At 43.6% G+C, this 26736-nt stretch overlaps 2 protein-coding genes across 2 annotated transcripts; both read right to left on the reverse strand.

The window, feature by feature from the left end:
* On the reverse strand, window positions 1811–7390 carry LOC8067667 (cinnamoyl-CoA reductase 2). The gene is made up of 6 exons (XM_002438651.2): window positions 7181–7390; window positions 5934–6103; window positions 5197–5382; window positions 3428–3590; window positions 3048–3237; window positions 1811–2307 (listed from the first exon to the last, which is right to left on the reverse strand). Exons 1-6 carry the CDS (start codon window positions 7299–7301, stop codon window positions 2175–2177), a joined length of 963 nt encoding a protein of 320 aa, XP_002438696.1. The 5' UTR covers window positions 7302–7390; the 3' UTR covers window positions 1811–2174.
* LOC8067668 (cinnamoyl-CoA reductase 2) lies at window positions 11318–20751 on the reverse strand. Its single transcript, XM_002438652.2, has 6 exons — window positions 20428–20751; window positions 13993–14162; window positions 13196–13381; window positions 12757–12919; window positions 12340–12529; window positions 11318–11925 (listed from the first exon to the last, which is right to left on the reverse strand). Exons 1-6 carry the CDS (start codon window positions 20687–20689, stop codon window positions 11793–11795), a joined length of 1104 nt encoding a protein of 367 aa, XP_002438697.2. The 5' UTR covers window positions 20690–20751; the 3' UTR covers window positions 11318–11792.

Genomic DNA, 26736 nt, shown 5'->3' on the forward strand with positions numbered 1-26736 from the left:
TTCTTGCAAGTCTTCTAGGGCCTTCAACAAAGCTTTTAATGTCTTGTTTGAGGTTTTGATCACTATATATTCATGTTGCCTAAGTCCAATACATCCTTGCATCTAACTAAACTTTTTATCGTATACTAGCAAACAATATTAGTCCATTTGATCATGTTATCAATGAACCACCAAAATCAATTATGGCCCTAGAGCATAGGTGCCATTTTTCTTATAGGGTCACCAGAATTTCTGGTGCTCTCTACAAAAGTGCAGACAGAGCCCAACAACTATATTTGCCCTTTGGGGATATATATATATATATATATATATACCTCCACAGCTGGCTCTTTTGAGTGTTCGGAGTGTGCTAAAGTTGTAGAAGTGTTGAGGTACTCACCCAAGTGATCTAGCCACCAAAAATGCTTAAGGAAATATTAGGTGATTAGCATAGTGCCTTTGCAAAGTGCTTCAGTTAGTTAGACCACTGCACTGGCACTTTGCTCTAGACTTAGGCTTAGTGTATGATGAGATTTGCATACCTCTTGTTACCTGGTGATTGTGCGCACCATTGCTTATACACTAGGGGCTTGTAGTCCTATGATGCCCTCCGACGTGTGGAGAGGTCGCCAAGCGTGTATCACATATAGAATGTGTGACCTGTGGTGTTTTGGCCGGAAACAAGATAGTGAAGATGGTGGGCGCAATCTGGAAGAGAAGGCCTAGCAAAGATGCACTTGCGTGTGGAGAAGGCCCACGGACTCCACGTAGTTTCCCAGTCAGGAGCTTGGCCAAGGGGCTCCAACAAGGACTAGGGGAAGAAAGCGTGAGCTTCTAGGTACCTCAGAAAAAGTCACCATTGTCAATGGGAGTTTCCATCTCTATCACACTTAAGTTTCTGCATTTACATTGCTTACTTAGGTCGTATAACTCTTTTGCAATAGTTTTCTGATAAGTAGAATTAGATGTCAAGTTTTGTTTTTAGAAATCGTGATTCACAACCCCCAAAACATCATGGTCCCTTCAATGACGATTTTGAGCTCCAAACTCAATAAGGACGATACCAAACGGACTCATGAAACAGTGAAGTCACTGGAGAGGTTCTTGACATCTGGAGGTTGACCACGGCGACTATTCATGACTCAGGTGAGAGATTACTCTTGTGACAGGGGAAGAGAGAGGGCGGAACTACCACCTATAGGCGCAGTTCATCCATGCGGAGCTTCTAGTTGAGTACCTACCAGTGGTCGAGCTCCGGAGACGTATTAGGGTCACAAGTGGCTTTATAAGATGAGAGAGAGAGGTCAGAGAGAGAGAGCGCGCGCGCGCTATGGAACGCGATACCGTCAACTCCAAACAACAATGGCCTACCATGATTGCCTCCACTAGTCAAAAATCAAAATGAGGTAGAGGAGTGGCGTTGCTTGCAGTTTTGCAAGAAAAAAAAGAAGGTATGGGTGCTGGTGGGCCGACTGGAAAGGGAGGGAACGAGAGTGGACGTTGTGTTGCACGTGGGCGACATTTTGTTGGCCTCACAAGCCGACCGAGAGGAATTGGGCCGGGGGGAGAAAAGCGGAAGGAGGAAAAGAAAAAGAAAAGAGAAAAAGAAACTTTTTTTTTATTTTTGGTTTTTCAAACTTTCATCAAATTCAAACTTTGTTTAATAAAAACAACATAAAGCAAATCCTGCACTCGAGCAAAAACTATGCACCATCATGAATGCATCACAACTGTTTGTAGCCCTAGTATTAAACTTAATCAATAGAAAATTATTATTTGGCCTATGTTAATTAAATCATGAAAATTAAATCACCTGTCAAATGGCATCGCATAAATGGTAACTCACCATCAAATTTGGCTTGTAATTTTCTATTAGTGGTATCAGGACATAGCACATGATTCTACGTCTCCACTCACCATCGCCACTGCAGCACACTATTGCCTTAAAAGTGCAATAGTGCAAGATAGTACATTTCTAGCTCTATGGATGATAGTACTACGCCAGAAGCCAAGTCAGCCTTGGCCGGCTCATTTCGTACGGAATCCCCAGATAACACTGGAAAAAAATATAGCGCAGTTCCAGCATTATGCTATTATTGAATCTGTTATCAACAACATGTTTTGGTTCACTGTTTACATGAACCAGATAGGGATTGGACTGTTGGAACTGCTGTTTCACTGTCCCAGTTGGACGCTCAATTCAGGATGCCAAATGCTTTGTAGGATTCAACACTTTCGCGGAGGGTCTCCTCTATAGGCCTGAAGGTCCACCCTAGCTTCTGAAGTTTCTCAGAACTGTATATGGAGTTGTCATCCATTTCCACAAAGCTACAAAACATTGAAATACGAAAATATAAGTACCAACCAAGTCAAGAGAGAGCAAAAACTGAAAGGAAGAACAATATGAACAAGAATTCAACAGTTTATCAAAACATTAGTTAAAATCCAATCTCCCAAATTTCTACGCATGCATGGAAGTATCTACACGATATGAACTAGGAGAATACTCATGCGGTGGATTACGTGGCATGATGATGTGGGCAAATAAAATACTTATATGTCTTGCTGACGTAGACATTATAATTGTATGGATAGTGAATTTCTTTTGTTTGTGATAGTGCATTGCTTAGTTGGACAGCTTCCATGTTGAGAGAAATATAGTAACTTGCTGACGTGGACACTACAATTGCATGGGCTAGTGAATTTTTAATTGTGTGTGACAGTGGGTTGTTTAGTTGGACAGCTTACAGGTTGAGAGAAATAGAAAGTGGGGTTTATCTTTATAGAATTATAAGATGCTATACTCACATCAAAAGACTTGGTTCAGTAGACACCTCTACTTACCTAATGGCGTGGTTACACAATGAGTTCAAGAAGTATCATAACAAGAACAAACAGTAAATTTTTTTTTGTTGTTAACTCAGTAGCATTTTAGCATCCTTCTCTTCTAAGGCCATTCTGTCAGCATGTATTTATTGATGCATCGATAAAAATCAGCTGTTGAAGTTAAGAGAGGAACAAAACTGAATGCATAGAGATAACAAAACTATTTCAGAGGTGAGACTTACTTTTTGGGATAAGGGTAAGTTGGATATAAAGTCTTTAATATGTTTATCATATCAGAAACTTTTATTGGTTGTGAGCTGCAGATGTATCGTCCAGACGCTTCTGGTTTTTCATATGCCAGAAGAAGAGCATCAGCAACATCACGAACATCCACAATATTTCTGAGTCTATTTTCAATGGTCTCACGATCTCCTGAAGAAGAAATGTATGTACATAAAAAATAACTAAACCACTAAATTAAGTAGGTTAATTGAAGCTTGTTCTTAAGTTATATAACTGAAGGCCACATACAAGGCCCAAACGTGAAAATAACTGAATGCAAACCAGTAGAAAACTAAGATAACATAGTAGTAAACTAAGATAACACAGGATTACCCTATACCTTTGAAATAGTTAAGGAGTATTTTACTACTCGCATTTAATATAGACTGCATCAAGGGTCCAAATACCAAGGCCGGGCAAATAGTTACAACATCCAACCCCGTTTTTGCTGCATAAGCAAAAGCCTCACGTTCGGACAGAGTTTTGGAAAGGTAATACCAATCCTGCACGACAAAACAAATATCTTTTTAGGCAAGCCAGATCAGCAAGTTTACTATGAAGAAACACAAAGCAACATTTTCTGTGGTTAATACAAGGCCATTATATGATACAGAAAATCAACTGTTAAGCTTCCCCTTTTTTTAGAAACAGCAGGGGTTCGCCCATACTGAATAAATATATATAATAGAAAAATAGTTAAACAACTAAACAAACAAACAAAGAAAAGGAAGTTAGGTTTACATAAAAAAATCTAGCTAGTCACTTATAAGGGGGGAATAACTCATCTTCGCACGATACCATACGAATTCATGAATGAACTTGGATTTGCAAGCCTGCACAGAAAGCGAGATTTGACTGAACAAGCAGTCATTTCTCACTAGCCAAATACTACAAACGAGTAAAACGATGGTCTCCATGAAGAAAGGAACTGCTAGGTTCTCCTTGAAAGCTTGTAACACAAGATGCGGATCAATCAACTAAGGCACTTCCAGCAAACTAGACTCCAACAATCGAAAGGAAAGGGGCTGTGAAGAAAGAGATGTTATGCTTCTGTCGGTTGGAGTATAAGTGAATTGTCCACCTCTCCCCATCAGCTTAAGCTTTTGGGCTGAACTAGTCGGTGCATGCAACTCAATATGGTATCAAAGTCAAAGCTAGAGGTCTCAAGTTTGAATCCTGGTTAGCGCAATTAAATAAAATAATTGTTGGTCGCTCCTATTCCACATCTCAAGCTTGAGGGAGCCTCCACGTGAGGGGGACTGGGGGAGTGTTGGTTGGAGTATAAGTGAATTGCCCACCTCTCCGGCTCTCCTCATCAGCTAAAGCTTTCGGGTTGAACTGGTCGATGCATGCAACTCAACATCTTCAACTCAAGACCTTGATACTGATCAAAAGCTTGCACCCAGAGGGGCAGGTGGAAGAGTTAGTGACAAACTTTCTAGTTGGATTGTTTGTTGAAAATTGATATTTTTGTTCTTAACTAAGGAGAAGAGTTCAGGAAATTGCAGCTATGGTGCCAAACCATCCCACAGATCTTGCCAGAGGAAAATAGTTTGACCATCTCCAGTGATTGGGGAGACCAAACCTTTGTAAATATCAAGGAGCTTAACTATATCCCCCCACCAAAATGATCAAATTGGAAGGGCCCCATTCCCATAATAATTCTCCCACACCAAACTGACCCAAGGGAGATCTACTCTGTTGAAGATCTTATGAAGAGTTTTTATGAGAAGGGCATCATTGTGTGTTGATAGATCGATGACCCCTAGGACCTCCTGTTTTACTTGCAGACAATTGGCTTGCCTTAGGTGGTTTCTTGGAGTTAATAAGCTTCCCTTTTGGAAGTGCAACAAGAAAATTAAGGATATAATGCATGAACAGCAAATAAGGGGTTTCAAATCATGTGGACTATGAGGATTAACTGTAGACTAAGACTGCAATCTTGACACAAAGACGTACTGATCAGTTCAGCCCCAATTTAGCCAAAAAGGAACTCAGAGAAGTCAAACTTTCATGCAAGAATGTCAAAAGTTAATTCTTGTTATAGTACAAGATGATTCTTTTTCTCTATGCCAACACCATTGCTTTACTAAGGAACAACTGTATCACCTCATTCTTCCTGCAGTAATCCTCATCTGACCAACAGTCTTCATCAAAGGCCTTGCCCTTAGGCCAGTAAGGGTTACTGAATATAGCTGCAACAGAAGACACCACCACAACTCGCTTAACTTTTGCCTCATAGCAAGCCTTTAACACATTGGTTGTTCCTAATACAGCAGGACCTATGACCTCCACCTGTACATCAAAAAAATTTGGTGAAAGGCAAAAAAAAAAGGATAAACTATCATATGACGTGCTCATTAATAAACTAATCAAGTTTTACATGTGCCTACAGGTAGGACCAGATAGCTAAGCCACAATGATGCTGCGCAGGGAAGAATTGATAAAACATTGTCTGTTGCCACTAACTGAGTTGCAGTTAAAAACAGATACCCTTAAGAAATGGTCAAATGTTGCATATCTCACGCTTATTTCAAGACAGTAAATGAATTCAGCATGTCTCATATGAATTAGAATAATTTGAGGACATTCTGACTCTTTTCCTGGTTTATGAAAATAGATGCTAAAGAAAATTCCATGTCAGGTTAGAATAAATACTTATTTAACCTCAAAACTTCAAAACTCTTTTCATTAACAGATAGCTTGAAGTCTTGGAAGCAAAGCCTTGCCAGGACCCAGGAGTAGCATTGGTTGCAGTCTTTGAAATAACTGTGTTCTAAGCCTCCTTATTTAACCTCAAAACTTCAGGAAACAAAATATGAAATAAATGTTCTTGACAAATTCACCTCAGGGTTGGAGGACCGACCGGAAGGAACAGGACTAGCTACATGGAAGACACCCTCACAGCCGGCAATTGCTGATGCAACACTGCTGTAGTCCAACAAATCAACCTTAAGAAGCTGCAACCTTTCCATAGCTCCTTCCAGCGCCTTGAGATGAGCATTCTTGCTAGCACCTAGAGCACAAACAAGATATATCTTTTTTTAAACCGGAGAAACAAGATACATATTCATCATATATATAACAAATTTCTTGGTCCATCATAACAAAAAAAAGGATATCTGCTCAACTTTTTTTTAATCATGCCTGGTTTTTTTAGCCTGCTGCTAGTGTTCTTTTCCTTTATTTTTCAATTTGTTTCAGCTTTTTTTTTAACATAATGGCAGGAGCTCTGCCTTTCAATTAGGTAGAATAGAATAGAATTGGCCTAGTTTTTAAAGAAAAAACAGGCCTAAATATCTACAATTTGTTTCAGCCTTAATGGAACTTTTCTTTTCAGTGGAAGGATGTGTAGCTATCCCCCCTGTGTATCCTCAAATAAAAAATGTGATTCCACATTCCTATTGTCTCCCTCTCCGAGAGTTCATGGATACAATCCATAGAAAATTCATGCTGAGCAGGGTCCATAAACAATTATCAGACTCTTATCAACCCCCAGAAGGCTAGTGCCAATCCCAATCTGCATGCCTCCTGATTTGCCTCTAGCAGTCTAGCAGGTGTCCAAACCCACACCATAACTTTTGCCCTCACTAGGTCTAGTAGATCATATTGAAGAAATCCTCTTTAATGGTCTGCCCCTGATATTTCCAAGTCAAAATCCTCATTATTTCTTCTTTTTGGGTGGTCTGCCCTTGTGGGCTTACTGAGCACATCTTCTTGCTGCTGACTTCCATCAGCCCCTTGACCAATGACATCTATTGAAGTCACTTATCAATGATATCCATATTGAAGTCACTTATCAGCAGGACCGTGAGGTCTTTGGTCGTCTAAAAAGAAGTCGCTTATCAAATCGTAAAATAGAAATAAAATATTTTAACCAGTAGGTGGCTACTCCTGGTTCTTCAGGGGGAAAAAATCTAAACTGATATTACTACCTTTTTTATATTTAATCAAATTGAAAATTAGTTTATTCGTAAAATTAAAAAAACTGCAATCCTTTGAGACGGGGGGAGCACAAGAATCGCCCGCCGAGCGGCCAAGAAGAAGCCACGGGGCGCGACGGATCGATGAGAGGGAGGTCTGAGAGCCTTACCAGGGTCGCGCACGGTGCCGCGGACCGTGTATTGGCCACGGGAGAGGAGGAGCTTCACGAGCCACGACGCGATGAAGCCGCCCGCGCCGGTCACGCATACGCTCTTCGCCGCCGCCGCCATTTCCTTTGGTTTAGCGCTGCCGCGGAAGAAGAGAACCGTCGAAGTCGAGGGTCGACTCCAGTCCAGACTCCAGAAGTCCACAGGGTTCTGATGTCGTAATTGTAAGGCCTTGTTTAGTTATGAAAAAATTTGGTTTTCGCTACCGTAGTATTTTTGTTTATATTTGACAAACATTGTTTAATTATAGACTAACTAGATTCAAAAAATTCGTCTCGCAAATTATAAGTAAATTGTATAATTAGTTTTTATTTTTATTTATATTTAATAATTTATACATGTGTCTAAATAAACATTCGATGTGATGAAAAATTTTAAAAAAATTTAGGTTTTTGATGGAACTAAACAAGGTCTAAGTGTTGTTTATTTCACGAGCTTCCCACGAAACAGTTTTCTATTAGAAAAAATAAAACTCAATCTGAATGGAACCTTTTGTAAAAGTAGGCTGATTTTTTTTTTTTAAAAAAAAGAAAGTTCTATACTAGCATGTGCGTGAGTATAAACGAACATGTGCTTGAATATAGGAGAGGAGTAGTTGATTGTGGGCAATGCGAAGTATCAGCGTAGTTCAGTACTTTTTTTTTAATTATTACGAGAGGACACAAATACGCCTAGTTGAGCACATGTCTGGTTTTCCTTCCCTGTTCTCTAAGGACGTATCGAATGGAAGAACAAATTGTGCGTGCGTACAATGGGAGAAAAAAAGTAACATAAAAGAATACTTATCATCAAACTATTTTCATATCATTTGTATATATTATTAATTATTTGTAATATGTGACCAAGAAAAGAATTTCTAAAATCCATGGGAGACGAGTCAGCGAGATGGATGGAATGAAAATTCAGAAAGCAAGGTGGAGAAGCCAGCTGTCGTGCCTCATGCTCAAATTTATCTCCTTTAAATGCAATCACGTCATATCTTATTGCAAGTCGGAATCATCTATCGTGCCTTTTCTTCACACATGACAATTGTATAACACTTGAACTATTTGCAGTGCTCTAGATAGAAATTCAAATCCACTAAGAATCAGCCAAACTTTTGTGTGGTTTTATATTAGAAAAAGTAAGACACGAGTTGTTCTAACACATATAAGCTGGAGCAATATGTTTTAGAATCGAACTCCATTTATGACAACAAGTGCATCGGAGGCAACAGCAGCCTCGGGTGGGTCTAGTACCTTCTGCTCGGCGTCACCCTTGTGGCCCCGCCATGCGTAGAAGATTGATACAGTGGCAACCGGCCTTTTTTTTACCATCCACGCACACGAGTAAGTAGGATTTTTAGGAGAGCATCGTCCACACGAGAGTAGGGCACGGTGCGTCGGGTTCGACGTGTGTGGTGTGGCCGGGCTCGTACGGCCAAGGCTAGACGAAAATTGATCCAAATTAAATTTAAGGTTAAAATTTTACTTCTTTATTATTAAATATAGATATATAAAAAGGAACCGCTAGCGACTTCTCAAATCGCTTAGCTCGCACTATCTCTGATATTATCTACGCTACTTCACTCTTCTTTTTGCTATCCTCTCCGATTTCTTTCATATTTTATTTGATTTGTAAAGGTTATTAGAGACGTCCTAAGGAAACTACTCTCCTATATAAGCCATTACAGCTTCTCAATTGCTTACCTTAAGAGAATAGATAGAGTATTCTTAGTTGTGACTGTTCTCTTAAGGTAAAGTATTCTTAGTTGAGCCCAGTTTTTTTTTTGCCATGAGCTATATGACAGCAGGTAAAGGGTTTTTAGTGAGAGTTGTGTGATCCATGGTTTAATTTAAATAGCTTGTCAATTGGTTAGTACAGGTCTAGTTATCGACATACAACTTGGACATGAGTGGTTGCCTAAAAAGGTATGAATAGAATTTCATATGCATAATAAGCCCTATCAACCAATCCCTAGCAACGACCCCACTAGAAATGTTCACGCTTCCACTAGTGCTGCTACCATGCCAAAGTAGGATTAAGAAACCAATCACCTACCACAAAGACGGCTGATGATGGTACCCTCCTCTATATAGCTATCCCTTCACTCATTCATGGTCACTGCGGTGGCAATTTCTCTTTCCAAACATATTTTTCTCTATGACAATGCAAGCCTCCCAAACCCTTGATGGCGAGATGAGCCTCTAAACATTTTCTTAAAATTGGATATTATATTGCAAAATAAAGCAAGATATAGAATACAAGTTACAAGCATATCAAGTATGATCTAACACCCAAATACAAACATGCTTACGCAGGGATGTCTATCGGAGTGAGAAACATCTAGAGACCTATGGTGCATGATGATGCCAGTGTCATCTCACCTCAGAGTGATAGGGCATCCACAATGGAGGTAAGGTGAGATCAACTCACAGGCGACACAACCCTCCTTCGTTGAAGGATTTGTTACTATATGAATGATGACAAAGTATAGATGAAAGCGAAGCCAACACCCAAGGTGGAGGACGCTTGAAACAAAGAACGACGCGGCAGCCAAAGAGCATGAAGAGTTCAAGAGCTCGAACTCCTATCGGACAAAGCATGGAGAAGGATGCACACTAAACATCAAGGTTGTACTCAGCAATGAGAATCGGCAACAGAGCCAAAGGAGCGACTAGATATGTGTGGCGAAGAACAGATCGAGACTAGAGGCAAAGCATTGGAGATGACATCAAAGCAGCCAAAGGCCATCACAAGCACACATACTGAGGCGCTAGCGGCGATAACAACAGTGGCAAGTACCACCACAATACAACAATGAGAAGAAGGAAGACCCAATCCTAGGCAAATCCATATAAAGGATACAAGCTTAAACTACTAGGAGCATCTTCAACAGCCCCCAACACTTCACTCTAAATAAGCAAATATTAGGGTAGTCCTCTTACTAGTTTTTATGATTGTGGTGGGAGTTACTAACAGCTTCCCAATATAGACCCCTTAACACGTTAGTAGCCTCTCCTTGAGAGTATGTCGCTACTACCCATCGATGACAACCGCATCGACATCCATCTGGTTTTGCCTAAAACTCCTCCTCCGATGGAGCATTGGAGCATGTGCAGGCAGAGGAGATTGTACCATCTCTTGTATAGAGCCCCAGGCTCGATGGCTTGACTACCTCGTTGTGGCCACACATCAATTGTGGCTGCTTGCGCGAGCGTCCTCCATGTATCATTGGCGTCGACCTACTCGGTCTTGCTGCTCGGCACTGACTCCATCTAGCACATGATGCTCCCACCTCGACCTCTTGAGCGTGTGCATGTGAAGAACAAGGCCACAACGAACATCTACCCCGATAACCACCACAAGATCATATCCCGAACAAGGTGATGGCCTGGTGCGATTACCTCGTGGCCACGCTCGTGATGGGATCTGTGCTAGCCTCGCCAACACACCGCTAGGGCAAAAGCGAGCAGTGTTCCCATGACCACAAGGGTGAAGCAAATGACACTCCCATGGTCGCGATGGTGATGGGCAAAGAAACAAGGTGACAATCAGACGACACTCCTACAGCCACAACAATGTTGAACAAAGAAACAAGGTGACAACCACGTGGGCGAAGCAGATGATACTTCCACGGTTGTGGTGGTGTTGGGCAAAGGAACAAGGTGACGAAGTGAGCGGCGCTCCCCTGACCACGAGGACAAGGCAGACGACACTCCCATAGCCACAATAGTGTTGGACAAAGGAACAAGGTGCTTGGGGGTGATACAACTCCCCTTTATTTGAGGGAAGATTAGAGCTTTTTTTTGGCAAAAAAGAGCACTATTTGAGGACTGCTGGAGCAATGAAATAGCAACACTTCTCTCAATATGAGGATTTTATGAGGATGATGATTGCTATTGGAAAACTTTAAGATTAGATCCACAACAAGGGTGGATCCACATAACCTCTCACCACTAGCAAGCCCACGATAGGGGAGAAGGGGGCTGAGCGGTGGCGGCAAAGGGTGCAGAAGTTAAGACAAGGATTAACTTTATTTGCCCCTAATATAACATTCCACTATGCACTGTCTCTTGGCACCGACTTAGTAATCCCAATTAGGTATCGATCTTCATCAGTTAATCATATAATTGCACCTTCCAAAAGCTCAATTCAAAAAACATCAGAATATTGACAAGTGAAGTGCTAAAATCAACACCAAACCTACTTATTTACTCCCCTCCGTTCCATAATAGATGACCTTTTAGCTCTAGAAACGAGAACTAAGGAGAAGCCAAGAAAGTGCAGTACACGAAAATCAGAATGAGAAAAATAGAGATGGATTTGTATTGAAAAAAACTATATTAGAAAGTGAGAATGACAACTAATTCAGGATAAGTGCAGAAGTCTAAAAAGGTCAAGCATTATGGGACCGAGAGAGTAGTCCGGAACCCAGATATATAATACTAGTTTTGCTCTGTCCCGTTGTCGTTATTGAACCAGATAGAATTGCAGCTGTGGAACTGTTGTTTCACTGTCCATATTATTAGAGTTCGGAGGTGGCAACGAGATGGAACAGCCCCAGTTGGATACTCAATTTAGGATGCCAAATGCTTTGTAGGATTCAACAGTGTCACGGAGGATTTCCTCTATAGGCCTGAAGGTCCAGCCTAGCTTCTGCAATTTCTTAGAACTGAATACAGAGTAGTCATCCACTTCCACAAAACTACAAAACATCGAGATACGAAAAGATAAGTTCCAACCAAGTCAATAGAGTGCAAAACTACGGAAGAACAATATATTATGAACAAGAATTCCTCAGTATGATCTCCCAAAATTCTATGCATGCATGGAAGTATTTAATTTAGTCGATATGAATGTCGTGCTCACATCAAAAGGCTTTGTTTAGTAGCCACCTCTACTTACCAAGTTACCTAATGGTGTGGTTACACACAAGGAATTCAAGAAGTGTCCTAACATGAAAAATAGTAGAATTTTATTATTGTTTGTTAAATCGGCTACATATTAGCATCATCCTTCTCTTGTAAGGCCATTCCATAAAAATCAGCTGCGGAAGTTAAGAGGGGAAGAAAACTAAATGCTTATAGACAACGGAACTATTTCAGAGGGTGAGACTTACTTTTTGGGATAATGGTAAGTTGGATATAAGGTCTTCAATATGTTTATCATATCAGAAACTTTTATTGGATGTGAACTGCTGATGTATCGTCCAGACGCTTCTGAGTTTTCGTAAGCTAGAAGAAGAGCATCAGCAACATCACGAACATCCACCATATTTCTGAGTCTATTTTCAACAGTCTCGAGATTTCCTGCAGAATAAATGTATGTACTTAAAAAAATAACTAAATGGCTAAATTAAGTAGGTTAACTGAAAGCTTGTTCTTAAGTAGATACAGTACTTTGTAGCAATTGATTAGTATGCTTTATGAATAATCAGAAACAAGCAATAGAGAAACACTATTGACAAGATTGTCATTTTAATTGTATCACTGAATGCAAACCAGTAGAAAACTAAGATAACATGCGACTACCCTACCTTTGAAATAATTAAGGATGACTTTACTGCTCGAATTTACTATAGGCTGCATCAAGGGTCCAAATACATATGACGGACAAATAGTTACAACGTCCAACCCTGTTTTTGCTGCATAAGCAAAAGCCCCACGTTCCGCCAGTGTTTTGGAAAGGAAATACCAATCCTGCAGGATGATGAAATATCTAAGCCAAACCAGGAAGTTTATGATGAACAAACACAAAACAACAAGTCGGCAACATTTTTTGTGGTTAGATACTAGGACGTGATATCTGTGCTAATCAGTTCAGCCTCCAATTTGGCTAAAAAGAAAGTTAGAGAAGTTTGAATTGCCATGCAAGAAGCCAACAGCAATAGGACAAGATAATCCTTTACTTTCTTATGTTATGTCAATATTTACACAAGCAACGCCATTGCTTTACTGCAGAACAACTGTTATCACCTCATTCTTCCTGCAGTAATCCTCATCTGACCAGCAGTCTTCATCAAAGACCTTACCCTTTGGCCAGTTAGGATTAGCAAACACAGCTGCACATGAAGACACCACCACGACTCGCCTAACTTTTGCCTCATAGCAAGCCTTTAACACATTGGTTGTACCTGTTAAAGCAGGACCTATGACCTCCACCTGTAAAACAGAAATATTTGGTGAAAGGCACAAAGGGACAACTATCAGATTACATGTTCATTAATAAATTAACCAATTCCTTTTGGCAAAAAAAAACAATTTCTTTGTATAGTAGTAACACTGGACAAACAAAAAAGAACAATATATAACAGGTGCCATGGCCCATGGGCATGCGACCAGATAGGTATGCCACAAAGATGACGTGCAGAGCAAGGGATTAATCATTCTCTGTTGCCATTAATTGAGTCATAGTTAAACACAGATACCCTGAAGGAATGGTCAAAATGTTCCCATCTCACGCCTGTTTCTGGATAGTCAAAGAATCCAGCATGTCTCATAAGAACAAACGATAATTTGAGGGAATTCTGAAAATGTCTCGTAAGAACTAATGATAATTTGAGGGAATCCTGAAAAAAAATCTGTTTATGAAACTACTTTAAGAAATTCCATATGTCCAAGTTAGAATTAAAAGCCTAGCAAGCAAAGCCTTGCCATCAATAGCATCGGTAGCAGTCTATGAAATAATTGTATCAAACCATCTCTATACATCCTTATTTGACCTCAAAACTTCAGGAATCAAAATATGAAAAAGATGCTCTTGACAAATTCACCTCAGGGTTGGAGGACCGACCGGAAGGGACAGGGCTAGCTACATGGAAGACACCCTCACAGCCAGCAATTGCTGATGCAACACTGTTGTAGTCCAACAAATCAGCCTTAAGAAGCTGCAACCTTTCCCCAGCTCCTTCCAGCGCCTTGAGATGAGCATTCTTGCTAGCACCTAGAGCACAAACAAGATATATCCTCATCATATAAATAACAAATTTCTTGGTCCGTCATAACAAAACAGATACCCATTCAGCTTTTATTTAATCAGGCCATGAATCCTCTTGAGCCAGCTGTGAGTGTTCTTTTCCTTTATTTTTTCTGTTTGTTCAACTTCCATATTTGAACTTCTAACTTCTTTTCAATGCAAAGAGGTGTAGGTATCTGTCAAGCGCCTCAGCGCCCAACGACGCCGGACCGTGGCTACGTAACTCGTAGTCGCGCTCCAGGCCTTCACCGTGAGAGATCTCTCTCCGGTGGCTTGAGAGGTTTAGGGGAAGGGAAGCAACTTTAGGATAATTGATCTTGCTTGATTTTCTCCAAGTCTGTTACACGGCATATATAGCCAAAGCCCCAACCAATCTCTCCTATAATTAAGGCATGCAAAAGGAAACTAGATCTTATCTTTATAAACTGAGCTACTGGCGGTGGCCCCTGCCATAGCCGCGCGCCCTGCAGCCCTCCTGGCATCACGACGGCGCCTATAGGTGCGCCCGTACATGACATCTCTCCCCCCCTCGACGACCAGCTCGTCCTCGAGCTGGAACTGTGGGAACTTGTCGCGGAAGTCTTCAACATCCTCCCATGTAGCATCAGCAGCGGACTGCCCTTTCCAGCGGATGAGCACCTGCCGAACACCCCTTGCCAGCCGCCTGCTCCGGTTCTGGCATCACTGCCCCATGATGAGTGGGTGGGAGAGGAGGTGGTGTAGTTGGTGGTGCGCCGACGAACTTTTTGAGAAGGCCGACATGGAAGACATCATGCAGCTTGGCACGTGGGGGCAGCGCTAGACGAAAAGCCACCTGGTTGATGCGCTCAGTGACTTGGTAGGGCCCGACAAAGCGCGCCTTCAGCTTGCCCCTGGGCGCCTGAGGCAGGGAGGAGGCTGCTCGTTGGCGAAGGCGCAGCAGCACCTAGTCACCCACAGCATAGGAGACCGGACGGTGCAGGCGATTGTAGAACTTCTTCTGGACAGCCTGCGCTTGTTCTAGGCGATAGCGGACATCCGCTAGGAGCTCCTCTTGTGCAGCCATTGTCTTGGCCACCGCCGCCACCCGGGTCTCTCCAGGCTCATAAGAGCGGATGGAGGGAGGGTCCCTGCCGTAGACCACCTTGAAGGGGTGTCCTTGAGCGACGATTGGTACGCCGTGTTGTAGATGTACTTAGCCCAAGGCAGCCAGCGCAGCCACTGCCGTGGCCAATCCCTGGTGAAACACCAGAGGTACATGACGATGACTTTGTTGGCCGCCTCCGTTTGGCCATCGGACTGCGGGTGGAAGGCTGACGTCATGTGCAGCTTGGGTCCAGTGAGTCTCATCAGCTCCCACCAGAATGTCGAGGTGAACACGGAATCCCGGTCGGACACCATGGACTAAGGAATCCCGTGGAGGCGAACGATCTTGCTGAAAAACGCTTGGGCCACGGACTCTGCACTGTAGGGGTGAGCCAGTGGAATAAAATGGCAGTATTTGCTAAATCTGTCAACCACTCTGAGAATCACTGACTTTCCCCCAACTCAAGGCAGCGCCTCGATGAAGTCCAAACCAATGTTTGTCCACACCGCCTGAGGAACGGGCAGGAGCAGCAGCAGACCCGCCGGGTGCAGGTGGTCAGACTTGTTGCGTTGACATGTGGCGCAGGCGCGGACGAAATCCTAGACCACACGGCGCATGGCTGGGAAGTAGAAGTCCCGGCGGAGGCGATGGAGAGTCCGTTGCACCCCTTCATGGCCGTCGTCGTGCGTGGCAGCCACCACTTCGAGCAGCAGTGGTGAGTCTGGCGGAATGTACAAACGGTCAGCATATGCCACCATGCTGTCCAGTAGGGACCACGGCGCCCCCCTAGTGCCTGCGGCTATCTCATCCCGGAGAGCGACCAGGGCGGGGTCTTGGCGTTGAGCATGACGAAGATGGTCAACGAAGTCGAAGCGAGGCACGGACAGCGCCAAGACCGAGCCCTCCTCGCTGGTGTCGTGGCGGTACAGCGCGTTGGCGACGGTGTTCGTGGCGCCCGGCTTGTACTCCACCGAGAAGTCGAAGCCGAGGAGCTTTCCCACCCAATGGTGCTGCGGGATCGTCGAGAGGCGCTGGTCGAGGAGGAATTTGAGGCTGTAGTGGTCGGTGCGGACGAGGAACATGCGCCCCCACAGGTACGGCCTCCAGTGGCGCACGGCGTGCACCAGCCCAATGAGCTCCCGCTCTTATGCTGCCAGAGCGCGGTGGCGGGGGGCGACCGGCCTGCTAAAATAGGCGATCGGGTGGTGCTCCTGCAGCATGACCGCACCGAAGCCGTGCGTGGAGGCGTCGCACTCCACGATGAAGACCTTGGTGAAGTCAGGCAGCGCCAACACCGGGGCCGATGTCACGGCTGCCTTGAGTGCCTGGAAGGCTGCCTGGGCGTCATTGTTCCAGGAAAAGCCTTCCTTCTTTAGCAAGGCAGTGAGGGGCGCCGCGATCTTGCCGTAGTCGTGGACGAACTTGCGGTAGTATCCAGCGAGGCCCAAGAAGCCACGCACCGCCCGCGCCGAGCGAGGTGCCGGCCAGCCGTGGATGGCCTGCACCTTGGCCGAATCCATGGCCACACCATGGGCGGAGATGATATGGCCCAGGTATGCCACGAAAGGTGACCCAAAGATGCACTTGGATCGCTTGACGAAGAGAACGTGTCGGTGGAGTTCGGCGAGGACAGCGCGGAGGTGCCTCAAGTGATCTGCCCAAGTCTTGCTGTAAATCAATATATCATCAAAAAAGACAAGGACGAACCGACGGAGAAAGGGGCAGAGCACATCGTTCATGAGCGCCTAGAATGTCGCCGATGTGTTGCATAACCCGAACGGCATCACCAGGAACTCATAAAAGTCATCGTGGGTGCGGAACGCCGTCTTGTGTACATCAGCCGGCCGCATCCGGACTTGGTGGTAGCCGGAACGGAGGTCCAGCTTGGTGAAGAACTGCGCACCATGCAACTCATCAAGGAGTTCGTCGACGACGGGGATGGGGAAGGCATCCTTGACGGTGAGGGCGTTCAGGGCGCGGTAGTCCACGCAAAACCGCCAAACCCCATCCTGCTTGACCAGCAGTACCGGCGACGAGAACGCCGAGTCGCTGTGGCGTACGATGCCTTGGTCCAGCATGGCGGCGCATTGCCACTCCAGCTCGTCCTTGTGGGCCGCCGGGTAGCGGTAGAGCCGAACTGCCACAGGTGTAGAGCCGGGCTTGAGGACGATGGCGTGATCCCGTGCTCGCTGTGGTGGCAGCCCCGCTGGTTCGGCGAACACCCCCACGAAGGAGTGCAGCAGCTCCTCGAGGAGGGCGTTCGGTGTCATGGTTGCTGCAAGAAGAGGCGGCCGACGGTCGGCGACGTCCAACTAGGAGACCTGTCGGCCCTGGTGCTGAAAGGAGACAGTGCGGTCGACGAAGTCCCACACCACCCGGCCAAGGGTGACCATCCAGTGAGTCCCCAAGACCAGGTGATAACATGCGAGCGGCATGACGAAGAGGTCGATGAAGAACGTCTCGCCCTCGATGATGACCGGGGCACGGCGGATGACGCCCGGGCAGGTGACGCGCTCGCCGTTAGCCACGGTGGCCGTGAGGCGCGGGCGCGGCTGGACCGGCAAACCAGTGCGGCGGGTGGCGTCCTCGGCGATGAAATTATGTGTGGAGCCCGTGTCCAGGAGCGCGACGAGGGTGGTGGCGCCCAGGGAAACCCGCACTTGCATGGAATCACAGATGGGCATACCGGCCACGGCTCTGAGTGAGAAGACAGGGCTTCCTCCTGCTGAACGTCCCCTGCTGGTTCCTTGTCGACGGCCGCGATCTCGACGCCGTTGAGGTAGAAGATGTGGTGGCAGACACGGTTATGGCCACAGTCGTATGGTTCGTTGCAGTTGAAGCAGAGGTCGAGACGGCGACGTTCCGCCTCCTCCTCCGGGGACAGCCGCTTCAGCGGCGGCCCATCTTGTCGTGGCTGTGCCGCGGCCGCTGGTGGTGCCGGAAGAGCGAGCAGAGGCTGCTTCGGCGCCGGTGCTGGTAGCAGGGCATGAGGGGCTCCGCGGGCGGCGGGTGGGGGTAGTCGTGCCAACTCCATCTGCTCGACCTGGCGGGCGAGGCTCATGGCCCCGGCGAGCGTCTTCGGGTTGTGGATGCGGACGGCGTGGCTCAAGGGAGGAAGAAGGCCGCCGGTGTAGAGTTGAACGCGCTGGCCCTCGTTGAGCGGACCCACGCGCGGCAACAGCGCCTGGATCCTGTTGGAGTATTCCTCCACGGTTCCAGTGCGGCGACATTCCGCCCCCTCAAACAGGGGCGCCGAACGGAGAGGTGGCCCGAAGCAAAGGTGGAGGAGATCCTTGAAGCGTCCCCATGGCGGTGTACCCTCGTCTAGTCGTCTTCCTGCAGCTGGATGTACCACAGCTGCGTGACGTCCTCCAGATTGTAGGAGGCCATCCAGACGCGCTCCTCAGGCATGGTGTGTTGTTGGCAAAAATAGGATTCACACTTGTTGATGAAGAGCACCGGGTCGGTCTTGCCATCGAAGCGGGGGAAGTCGAGTTTCTGAACCTTGGGGGCCAGTCCAGATCACGAGGGTGTTCCTCATGGCCGCCGCCGCCATTGTCCGACGAGGACGACTTGTCCTTTATGGTAGCCATGTCGGCTTTCACGGTGGACAGCTCAGACTGGAACGACTTCATCATCTCCATGAGGTCCTTGATGGTTGGCTCAGTCATAGTGGTGGAGTGGCCGGTGGAAGCAGTGGAGGTGGACGGGGATGGAGAGGGGCTGGAGCGGGTGGGAGAGGATCTGCGCGACACCGATACCAGGTTGTCAAGCGCCTCAGCGCCCAACGACGCCGGACCGCGGCTACGTAACTTTTAGTCGCGCTCCAGGCCTTCACCGTGAGAGATCTCTCTCCGGTGGCTTGAGAGGTTTAGGGGAAGGGAAGCAACTTTAGGATAATTGATCTTGCTTGATTTTCTTTTACACGGCAATATATAGCCAAAGACCCAACCAATCTCTCCTATAATTAAGGCATGCAAAAGAAAACTAGATCTTATCTTTCTAAACTGAGCTACTGGCGGTGGCCCCTGCCATAGCCGCGCGCCCTGCAGCCCTCCTGGCATCACGACGGCGACTATAGGTGCGCCCGTACATGACAGTATCCCTAGTGTATACTTGATAAAACATTTATATTACTCTAGAAACTGTCTGAACTCTCCCTGTAGCTTTTTCTTTTTTGAAGGGACAGGGAATTTATTAAAAAAAGTGTGAAACAAGTACAAAGTAAAAAAAAAAAGCAAAGAAGCTAGAACAAAACAAAGAAAAAAAAAACTAAGGTGAAAGAGCTAGGGAACTAAGAAAGGGAAGAAGAAAAGATACAGTTCCCAGACAAGGTAACACCAGGTTAGATTAGGTTGTCTATCCATTCTTGAATCCTGGGGAAATATTTTCTTCTTGCTCTGCATAGAAGCAAGTTGAATTCAGTCTTGAAGATGAATTTGCAGTTCTTGATTGAGGGGGTATTAGCCTGAAGATGCAGTTGTTCCTGCACATCCAGATTGCCCAGGTGAATTCTGTTTTACAATATTTGAGTATATCTCATTTTCAGGTTAGAAACAATGTGAATTCTGTTTTACAATATTTTCACCAAACGGAAGTAAACTTCATTTCCTACATCAGTTATTTTGCCGTAGCTTTCCATGTTTGATCGTACGAATGGTTACTAATTTCAAAATGATACCCAGTTCCTCTTGTATCCAAGTATACTTTTGTAACATGAAGTACTTAGGCTAGACCTTGCAGCTCCTAAGGACTCCTCAGGAGTTCTGACATTACAATTCTCTCCACAAGGGACCACAGTACTTGATTTTTGTACAAAAGAATCTGGATCTTAAAGAGCTTCTTTCTAAATTCCAAGAAGACTGCACATTCCCTTCTCTCTATACACAAGGGACCACAGTACTATTTACTATGAGAATATATGTATCATGATTAATTTAATGATACGGTCTCATAAATATCAGCATAATTTTGTATATATTTTGTCAGACTTGAGATTCATTGGATATAAGATGTGTACTTCTTTTGGGACGAAAAGAGTATACTCTCTCTTTTTTTGGCGAACAGAAAGGAGTATATACCTCATGTACACAAGAATCGTCGCCGCGAAGCTAAGAAACCATGGATCGGCGACGGATCGATGAGAGGGAGGTCTGAGAGCCTTACCAGGGTCGCGCACGGTGCCACGGACGGCGTACTGGCCCCGGGAGAGGAGGAGCTTCACCAGCCACGACGCGATGAAGCCGCCGGCGCCGGTCACGCACACGCTCTTCCCCGCCGCCTCCATTGTTTCTTTCGGCTTCTGATTGCTCTCGTTGTCACGCTGCCGCTGAAGAAGTGAACTCCACGACGGACCACAGTTTAGAGCGGACGAGCAGTCTTGGCGTGGCGGGCGGTGGCACTGGAAGAAAATTCTACTACGCACCATCGAAGACCGGATTGCTCTGCTTACAGCGTCGATCACACGCGTTCCGTATGATCCAAGATTGCTCTGCTTACAGCGTCGATCACACGCGTTCCGTATGATCCAACGTCCCCAAAACCGCACTCGGGCGGGCGAAAAAACAGTTGAGACGACGCCGCACTTCTAGAAGCCAGAAGCTTCAGTCGCAGTCGCTGGCATCCAGGAAGGCAGGAAGTCGTGGAATGGACCTTGAGGTGTTTCTTTGTATTCCGAACTCGATCTGTGGATGCAGTTGAGTAGACGAAAGCAGACTCCTGCCCAAATTCCTCTTATTCCCGACGAAACCTGTGATTCTGTCTGTGTACGTATAAGGCATGCATAGCTTCTGCAGATGTGCCGTCAATAGAAGAGATCATGGGAGAAACAGCATTTTGTTGTGATCATGTATATAAATTTCTATAATGATCTAAAGCACCATTGATGAGGCCAAGTTAAAGTTACCTGATGCTTGGAAGACTGAAGACGTGGTCACAAAACAGAGGACTTGCAGGGTGTTGCTCTCCCAGTGCCAGATTACTCCTCAGCTTTAGGGTAGCCGCTGAGAAGCCACTCTTGAGTTCTAAATGTTTATGGTGTCGTGGATCGGGTAGTTTAGCGTAACCGTATGACATTGTAATGTTGATTCATCATTTTGTGCATGAGAGAACATATACAAGTTTATGATGTCATCTCAAAGAAATTTTAAGAAGGCATGATTATTTTTTCTTGAGACATGTATGCGTGTGTATTTAGATTGGAGCTCTGTTATTTATTTTATTTATAAAAAAAGAGCTCTATCAGTCTATTTATTTTGAGAAGAATGGTTGATTAGAGAGCAAACATAGCCATGCCTTATCTTAGTGACACTCTTACGCAGATGTGAAGTGGTCGGGACTCAAGAGACCTTATAAGTTCTGACTTTTCATAATGCAGCCTAAGAAGACGAGGCGCGTCGAGAAGCTTGACATCGGTGCTTTAGCCACAACATCCGTGATCATCGATCAATCAACTTGATGCAATCAAAGACACTGGTCTGGCCCGGCTCCATTGGCTTGGGAGGAAGTGATGCATTAGATCAACATAATATTGCTCAAAAAATTCAACAAGCATTAAAATAATAGTCACCAAGTAGTTGAACGACTGCACTTATCAGAGTCTCTAAGGATCAAATGTAGCATCGATAACCATTGCGTTATATAAGGCCCATAAGTGGCTCCTTACATTATTAATTGATAGTATTACAACATTCTAACTTCTCCTTTTTAACTGCACTTATTAGATGTTTTTCAATTTAGCTTCTTTATAATATCAACATGAGTTTCACTAATTGTTGCAATACGGTTGACAAATATTATCGAAAAACTACAAATAGTCAGGTTGCGAGTTGTAAAAGAAATTGAGAACCACTAGCAGAGGACATAGCATACACAACCTGGTCATTCTTACTTAAAGAAACATACACCTCCTAATATTTATTTAACTTTTTATAAACACTGAAATAAATGCAAGAGTAGAGTGACAAAAAAGCAAGTATGAATTTTCGTGCAACTTAAATGAAAACTTATACTTCTATGAAACTTTTCACACCTTGTAATATTTTTTATCTCCTCTTGAAAGCATACTACAGATATAAGTCCACATAATATGTGAATTTATTATACAACACATAGCCATCTAAGTCTATCACCCTTGTAAGCGCTATAATGTCATCTTTAAGCATTTTAATATTAGGGTAAAAGATCACCATGGTCAATGCTCCAAATCTAGACACATGATGATTTTAAAATCTTTCATCTTCCTATTTTTTTATATAAAACCTCAATTTGTATCAAATAAGATATTAAATTAATGTTTAGTAAGTCACTTTTAAACTGAATTTATTCATTATCTTTTAAAAATTGAACCTATATTTATTTCTTTATGATAGTACACGTCTTTAAGTAGGTAGAAAGCAACTATAATAATATTCTCAGTTAGCCCCCACACCTAATATTGTCCCCTCTTTACACTCACTTTTCTTCATCTCGCTCACTCTTTATCTCCAACAATTTTCACTAACCATTGGAGATAGAGTTTGGCTTCCTTAATGTATCTGATGTGTATCCCGATAGCTCACTAATATATACAGATTGAATATTAAAGATTTGTAAGAGAGAGAATCATAATTGTTTTAAATTATATCTACAAGCCATGAGACTTGATCAAGGGGCAACCAAGTTATCTAGACTTCGTTCTAGACTATATAAATAGAAAAGGCCCCTGGCGAGGGGAGATTATCAAAAATACATGAGTCTTGATATTTACCATAGAATATTCTAGAGTAAATTTCATGGCAAATAAAGACAAGTCCACAAAGTTCAAGAAGGATATGGAGATTATCATGGAAATGGAGTGTTGAAGAAGACAAGAGAATCTCCTAGAATCTTCTCCACCATAAATGAGTATGTGACATTTCTATGGATGATTCCATAACTTGTTCATATGATAAACATAGAAGAGTGTAGAACCTAAGAAAATTCTAGAGCATAGACACTTGTCATGTTATTCATGGCTCACCTAGGCTTATATTAGAGGTGCTCCCCTATCATACCATATCATTCAAGACACATAGCTAGTTACGAGTTAGAGTGACATACCATAGCATCCTCAAAGGGCATAGTAGATGTGTGTATGATATTATGTGTGCTTTTGTGTAACACCTTCATGTTGTAATAAACTATTTTTTTAAGGAGGAAAATTCCTCTGCTTTTTAGAAAGCAATAGTACCAAGTAACAAGCTGGGGATACCAGTTCACAGAAAAAGACCAAACAGGAATTAAAGCCAATCAGCACCTAAAACAAAGTCAGATCTCCACTATATCGGAAGCAGTTGATCCTGGCTTGAAGTCCTTGAGCCACCTGATGATTGACTCTTTCATCTTGCAGACTTGATTTTGATCCTCCTCTTTAAGCTTGATGCTCCACTTCTGCAGCAATGACAATGCAATGTACATAACATCAGTGGGAGCCTGGGGAAACTTCTTGTTAATAGCCATCTTGTTTCTGGACGTCCAAAGAGCCCAAGCAAACCCTAAAAATATAAAGATGATCAATCTAATCGGAAAGTGTCCCTTCCCCCTAAGCCATAAATTGCAAAAATCATCCCAAGATCTAGGATAAAAGTCAAGATGAAAGATCTCTTTTAACATCTCCCAGATCATAACAGCCAAATGACAATTGAAAAAAATATGGTCAACAGTCTCAACACAATTGCAAAGACAGCAGATTATAGGACCTTTCCACCCCTTTTAACCAAGTTCACAGCTACTTGTAGTTTATCATTAAGAATTTGCCAGAGAAAAAATTTAATCTTCAAAGGCACCCTGCTTTTCCAAAGTAGACCTGCAACTCTACTCTTAACTCCCCCATCAGTCAGAAAATGGTAAAGAGATTTCGTTGTGAACATCTTCCTGTTATCCAAAGCCCACATCACTTTATCAGCTCTATTATCAGTTAAAGAACAGTCATTCAAAAGCTCTAACAGACTTAACCAACGATCATACTGCTGAGCCGACAAGCATCTCCTAAAAGATAAGCCCCAATAACCTTCCTCATAGGAGTCAGCAACATGAATCATAGGATCCCTAACCAACTGGTAAAGATCACTGTAAACGATTTTCAGAGGAACATCCCTAATCCAACTGTCCTCCCAAAACCTGCAAATTCTACCATTCCCCACCTCAAAAACAGCCCCCCACTTAAACAAGTGTTTCACACTGTGAAGCCCTTTCCAAAACTGTGAACCTCCTGTCACTTTGGAATTGAAAAAATCCTTCTCCCCCAAATACTTAGCCTTTATAATTCTAAACCAAAGTTCATCCGGTTGTTGGTAAATTTTCCAAATCCACTTCACTAAAAGACAATCATTCATTATCTTAGTATTAATAATGCCCAGACCCCCCTGGTCTTTAGGCCTACACACCATATCAAACTTGGCCATATGATATCTGAACTTATCCTCTCCACCTTGCCAAAGGAATTTAGCTCTGATCCCATCCATCTTTTTATGCAACCCATCTTTAAGGAGGTAAAAACCCATACAATAAAGAGGAATGGAACTCAGACATGAATTAGTTAAAATTTGCCTCCCCCCGAGGTCAACCATTTGCCCTTCAAGGGTCCAGCCTTTTAACCATTTTTTGAATTAAATGACTAAAGGCATTCATATGTAGATGTCTATAGCTAATAGGAACCCCAAGATACTTCATAGGAAAATTTCCTAACACACAATTCAACATATTAGCCATTTTTTCTTTTTCCTTTTGTGTGACACCAAAGACAAAAACCTCACTTTTATGAAAATTGATTTTTAAACCTGTCAGCCACTCAAAACAGTAAAGAATTAACTTTAGGTTTCTGATAGATTTTTCAGTAGCTTCAATCATGATTACTGTATCATCAGCATACTGAATATGTGAAACCCCCCAGGAATCAATTCTTCTAAAACTCCAGATAGATGACCTTTACTAATAGCAGACTGTAGCAACACCCCAAGAGCATCAGCCACAATGTTAAAAAGTAGAGGAGAAAGGGGGTCTCCCTGTCTTAACCCCCTAAAAGTTTTAAAATATTCACTTCTCTCCCCATTGACATTAATACATACCTTCTCATCACCCACTCAATCCACTTGGGAGGAAAGCCTTTGCCTGCCATAACTTTCTCTAGAAAATCCCATCGAACTCTATCATAAGCCTTTTCAAAATCTATTTTTAGGACAAGGCTCCTTGCCTTAGATTTATGAAGCTCATGGAGGACCTCATGCAGAACCACAACCCCTTCAAGAATATTTCTTCCTTTAATAAAACCAGTCTGGTTTCTCCCAATTATTCTTTTAGTCACAGGAACTAACCTGTTGGTCAGGACTTTAGTGAACCACTTATAGTCAACATTCAGAAGACAGATAGGTCTGAACTGTTTTATAGTATTTGCATCTTTTATTTTAGGAACCAAAGTAATCACCCCATAATTCAGCCTTCTAATATCCAGTTTATTCTCCCAAAAGTCCTTAAACATCCTCCAAACATCATTTTTGATCACCTCCCAATAGTTCTTAAAAAAACTAACACTAAACCCATTCGGGCCAGGAGCAGAGTTCTCTTTCATCTCCATGATCACCCCTTTAATCTCTTCCATAGAGAAAGGACAAATTAGACTTTCCTTTTCAGAGTCATTTAGCCTTAGCTCTTGGGGCCAAAACTCTTCCCCCAACCTCAAGTAGCATGGATCATTATGACCAAAGAGAAGTTTATAGTAACCCACTATATGATTAGTGATATTTTTCTGCCCTCTAATGTCTCCACTTTCTGAATCTAGTACCGTAATAGTCTTCTTCCTTCTTCTGCCATTACAAAATTGATGAAAGAAACGAGTGTTTGCATCCCCAAGTAACACCCAGTTTTTCCCAGCTTTCTGTTTCCATTGAAGATCTTCCTGCCTATCCAAACTCTCAATCTTATTTTCTAATTCTATCCTTTCCTCCCATTCTCCCATAGTAAGAAGCCTTTGTTCAGCTATCAAATCAATTTCCTCCACTCTCTTAGTAAGATCCATCTTAACCAACTTTTGAGCACCCTTATTCCTTAAGTCCCATCCTCTTAAGTATTTCCTTAAAGCTTGCAGGCACCCATGCCAGACATCCAGAGAGTAACAGTTACTAGGAAAGGAAGATTTTATATCAGACCACTTATCTTTGATTAAATTCTTAAAACCCTTTGATTCAATCCAATTTTCCTGAAAATAGAAATATTTTGCCTTATTATCTCTTCGTTCACCAGTATCAAGCACCAAAGGAGAATGATCTGAGCCCACCCTGGCTTTGGAACAAGCAAAAGCAGATTTAAAGTGTGTATCCCAACAGGAAGTAGCTAAAATTCTATCTAGCTTCACTAAAGTAGGATTTTGTTGCTTATTAGACCACGTGAATTTCAAACCGCTAACAAAAATCTCTCTCAGCTGTAAATCTCCTATGAAAGAGTTAAAAAGATCCATCAACT

This window comes from Sorghum bicolor, chromosome 10 (genome assembly GCF_000003195.3).
Source record: "Sorghum bicolor cultivar BTx623 chromosome 10, Sorghum_bicolor_NCBIv3, whole genome shotgun sequence".
In the NCBI taxonomy this organism is placed as follows: domain Eukaryota; kingdom Viridiplantae; phylum Streptophyta; class Magnoliopsida; order Poales; family Poaceae; genus Sorghum; species Sorghum bicolor.

What these genes read in the sequence shown, in the direction of transcription:
- LOC8067667 (XM_002438651.2), bottom strand. Translation starts at nt 7,301, where the DNA reads ATGGCGGCGGCGGCGAAGAGCGTATGCGTGACCGGCGCGGGCGGCTTC. An exon ending in CGGCACCGTGCGCGACCCTG is followed by an intron (nt 6,104 to 7,180) that starts GTAAGGCTCTCA and finishes TTTGTGCTCTAG; the next exon opens with GTGCTAGCAAGAATGCTCAT. An exon ending in ACTCCTTAACTATTTCAAAG is followed by an intron (nt 3,238 to 3,427) that starts GTATAGGGTAAT and finishes TTTCTTCTTCAG; the next exon opens with GAGATCGTGAGACCATTGAA.
- LOC8067668 (XM_002438652.2), bottom strand. Translation starts at nt 20,689, where the DNA reads ATGGTGCGTAGTAGAATTTTCTTCCAGTGCCACCGCCCGCCACGCCAA. An exon ending in ATTACTGCAGGAAGAATGAG is followed by an intron (nt 12,920 to 13,195) that starts GTGATAACAGTT and finishes ATCATCCTGCAG; the next exon opens with GATTGGTATTTCCTTTCCAA. An exon ending in CATCCTTAATTATTTCAAAG is followed by an intron (nt 12,530 to 12,756) that starts GTAGGGTAGTCG and finishes TTTATTCTGCAG; the next exon opens with GAAATCTCGAGACTGTTGAA.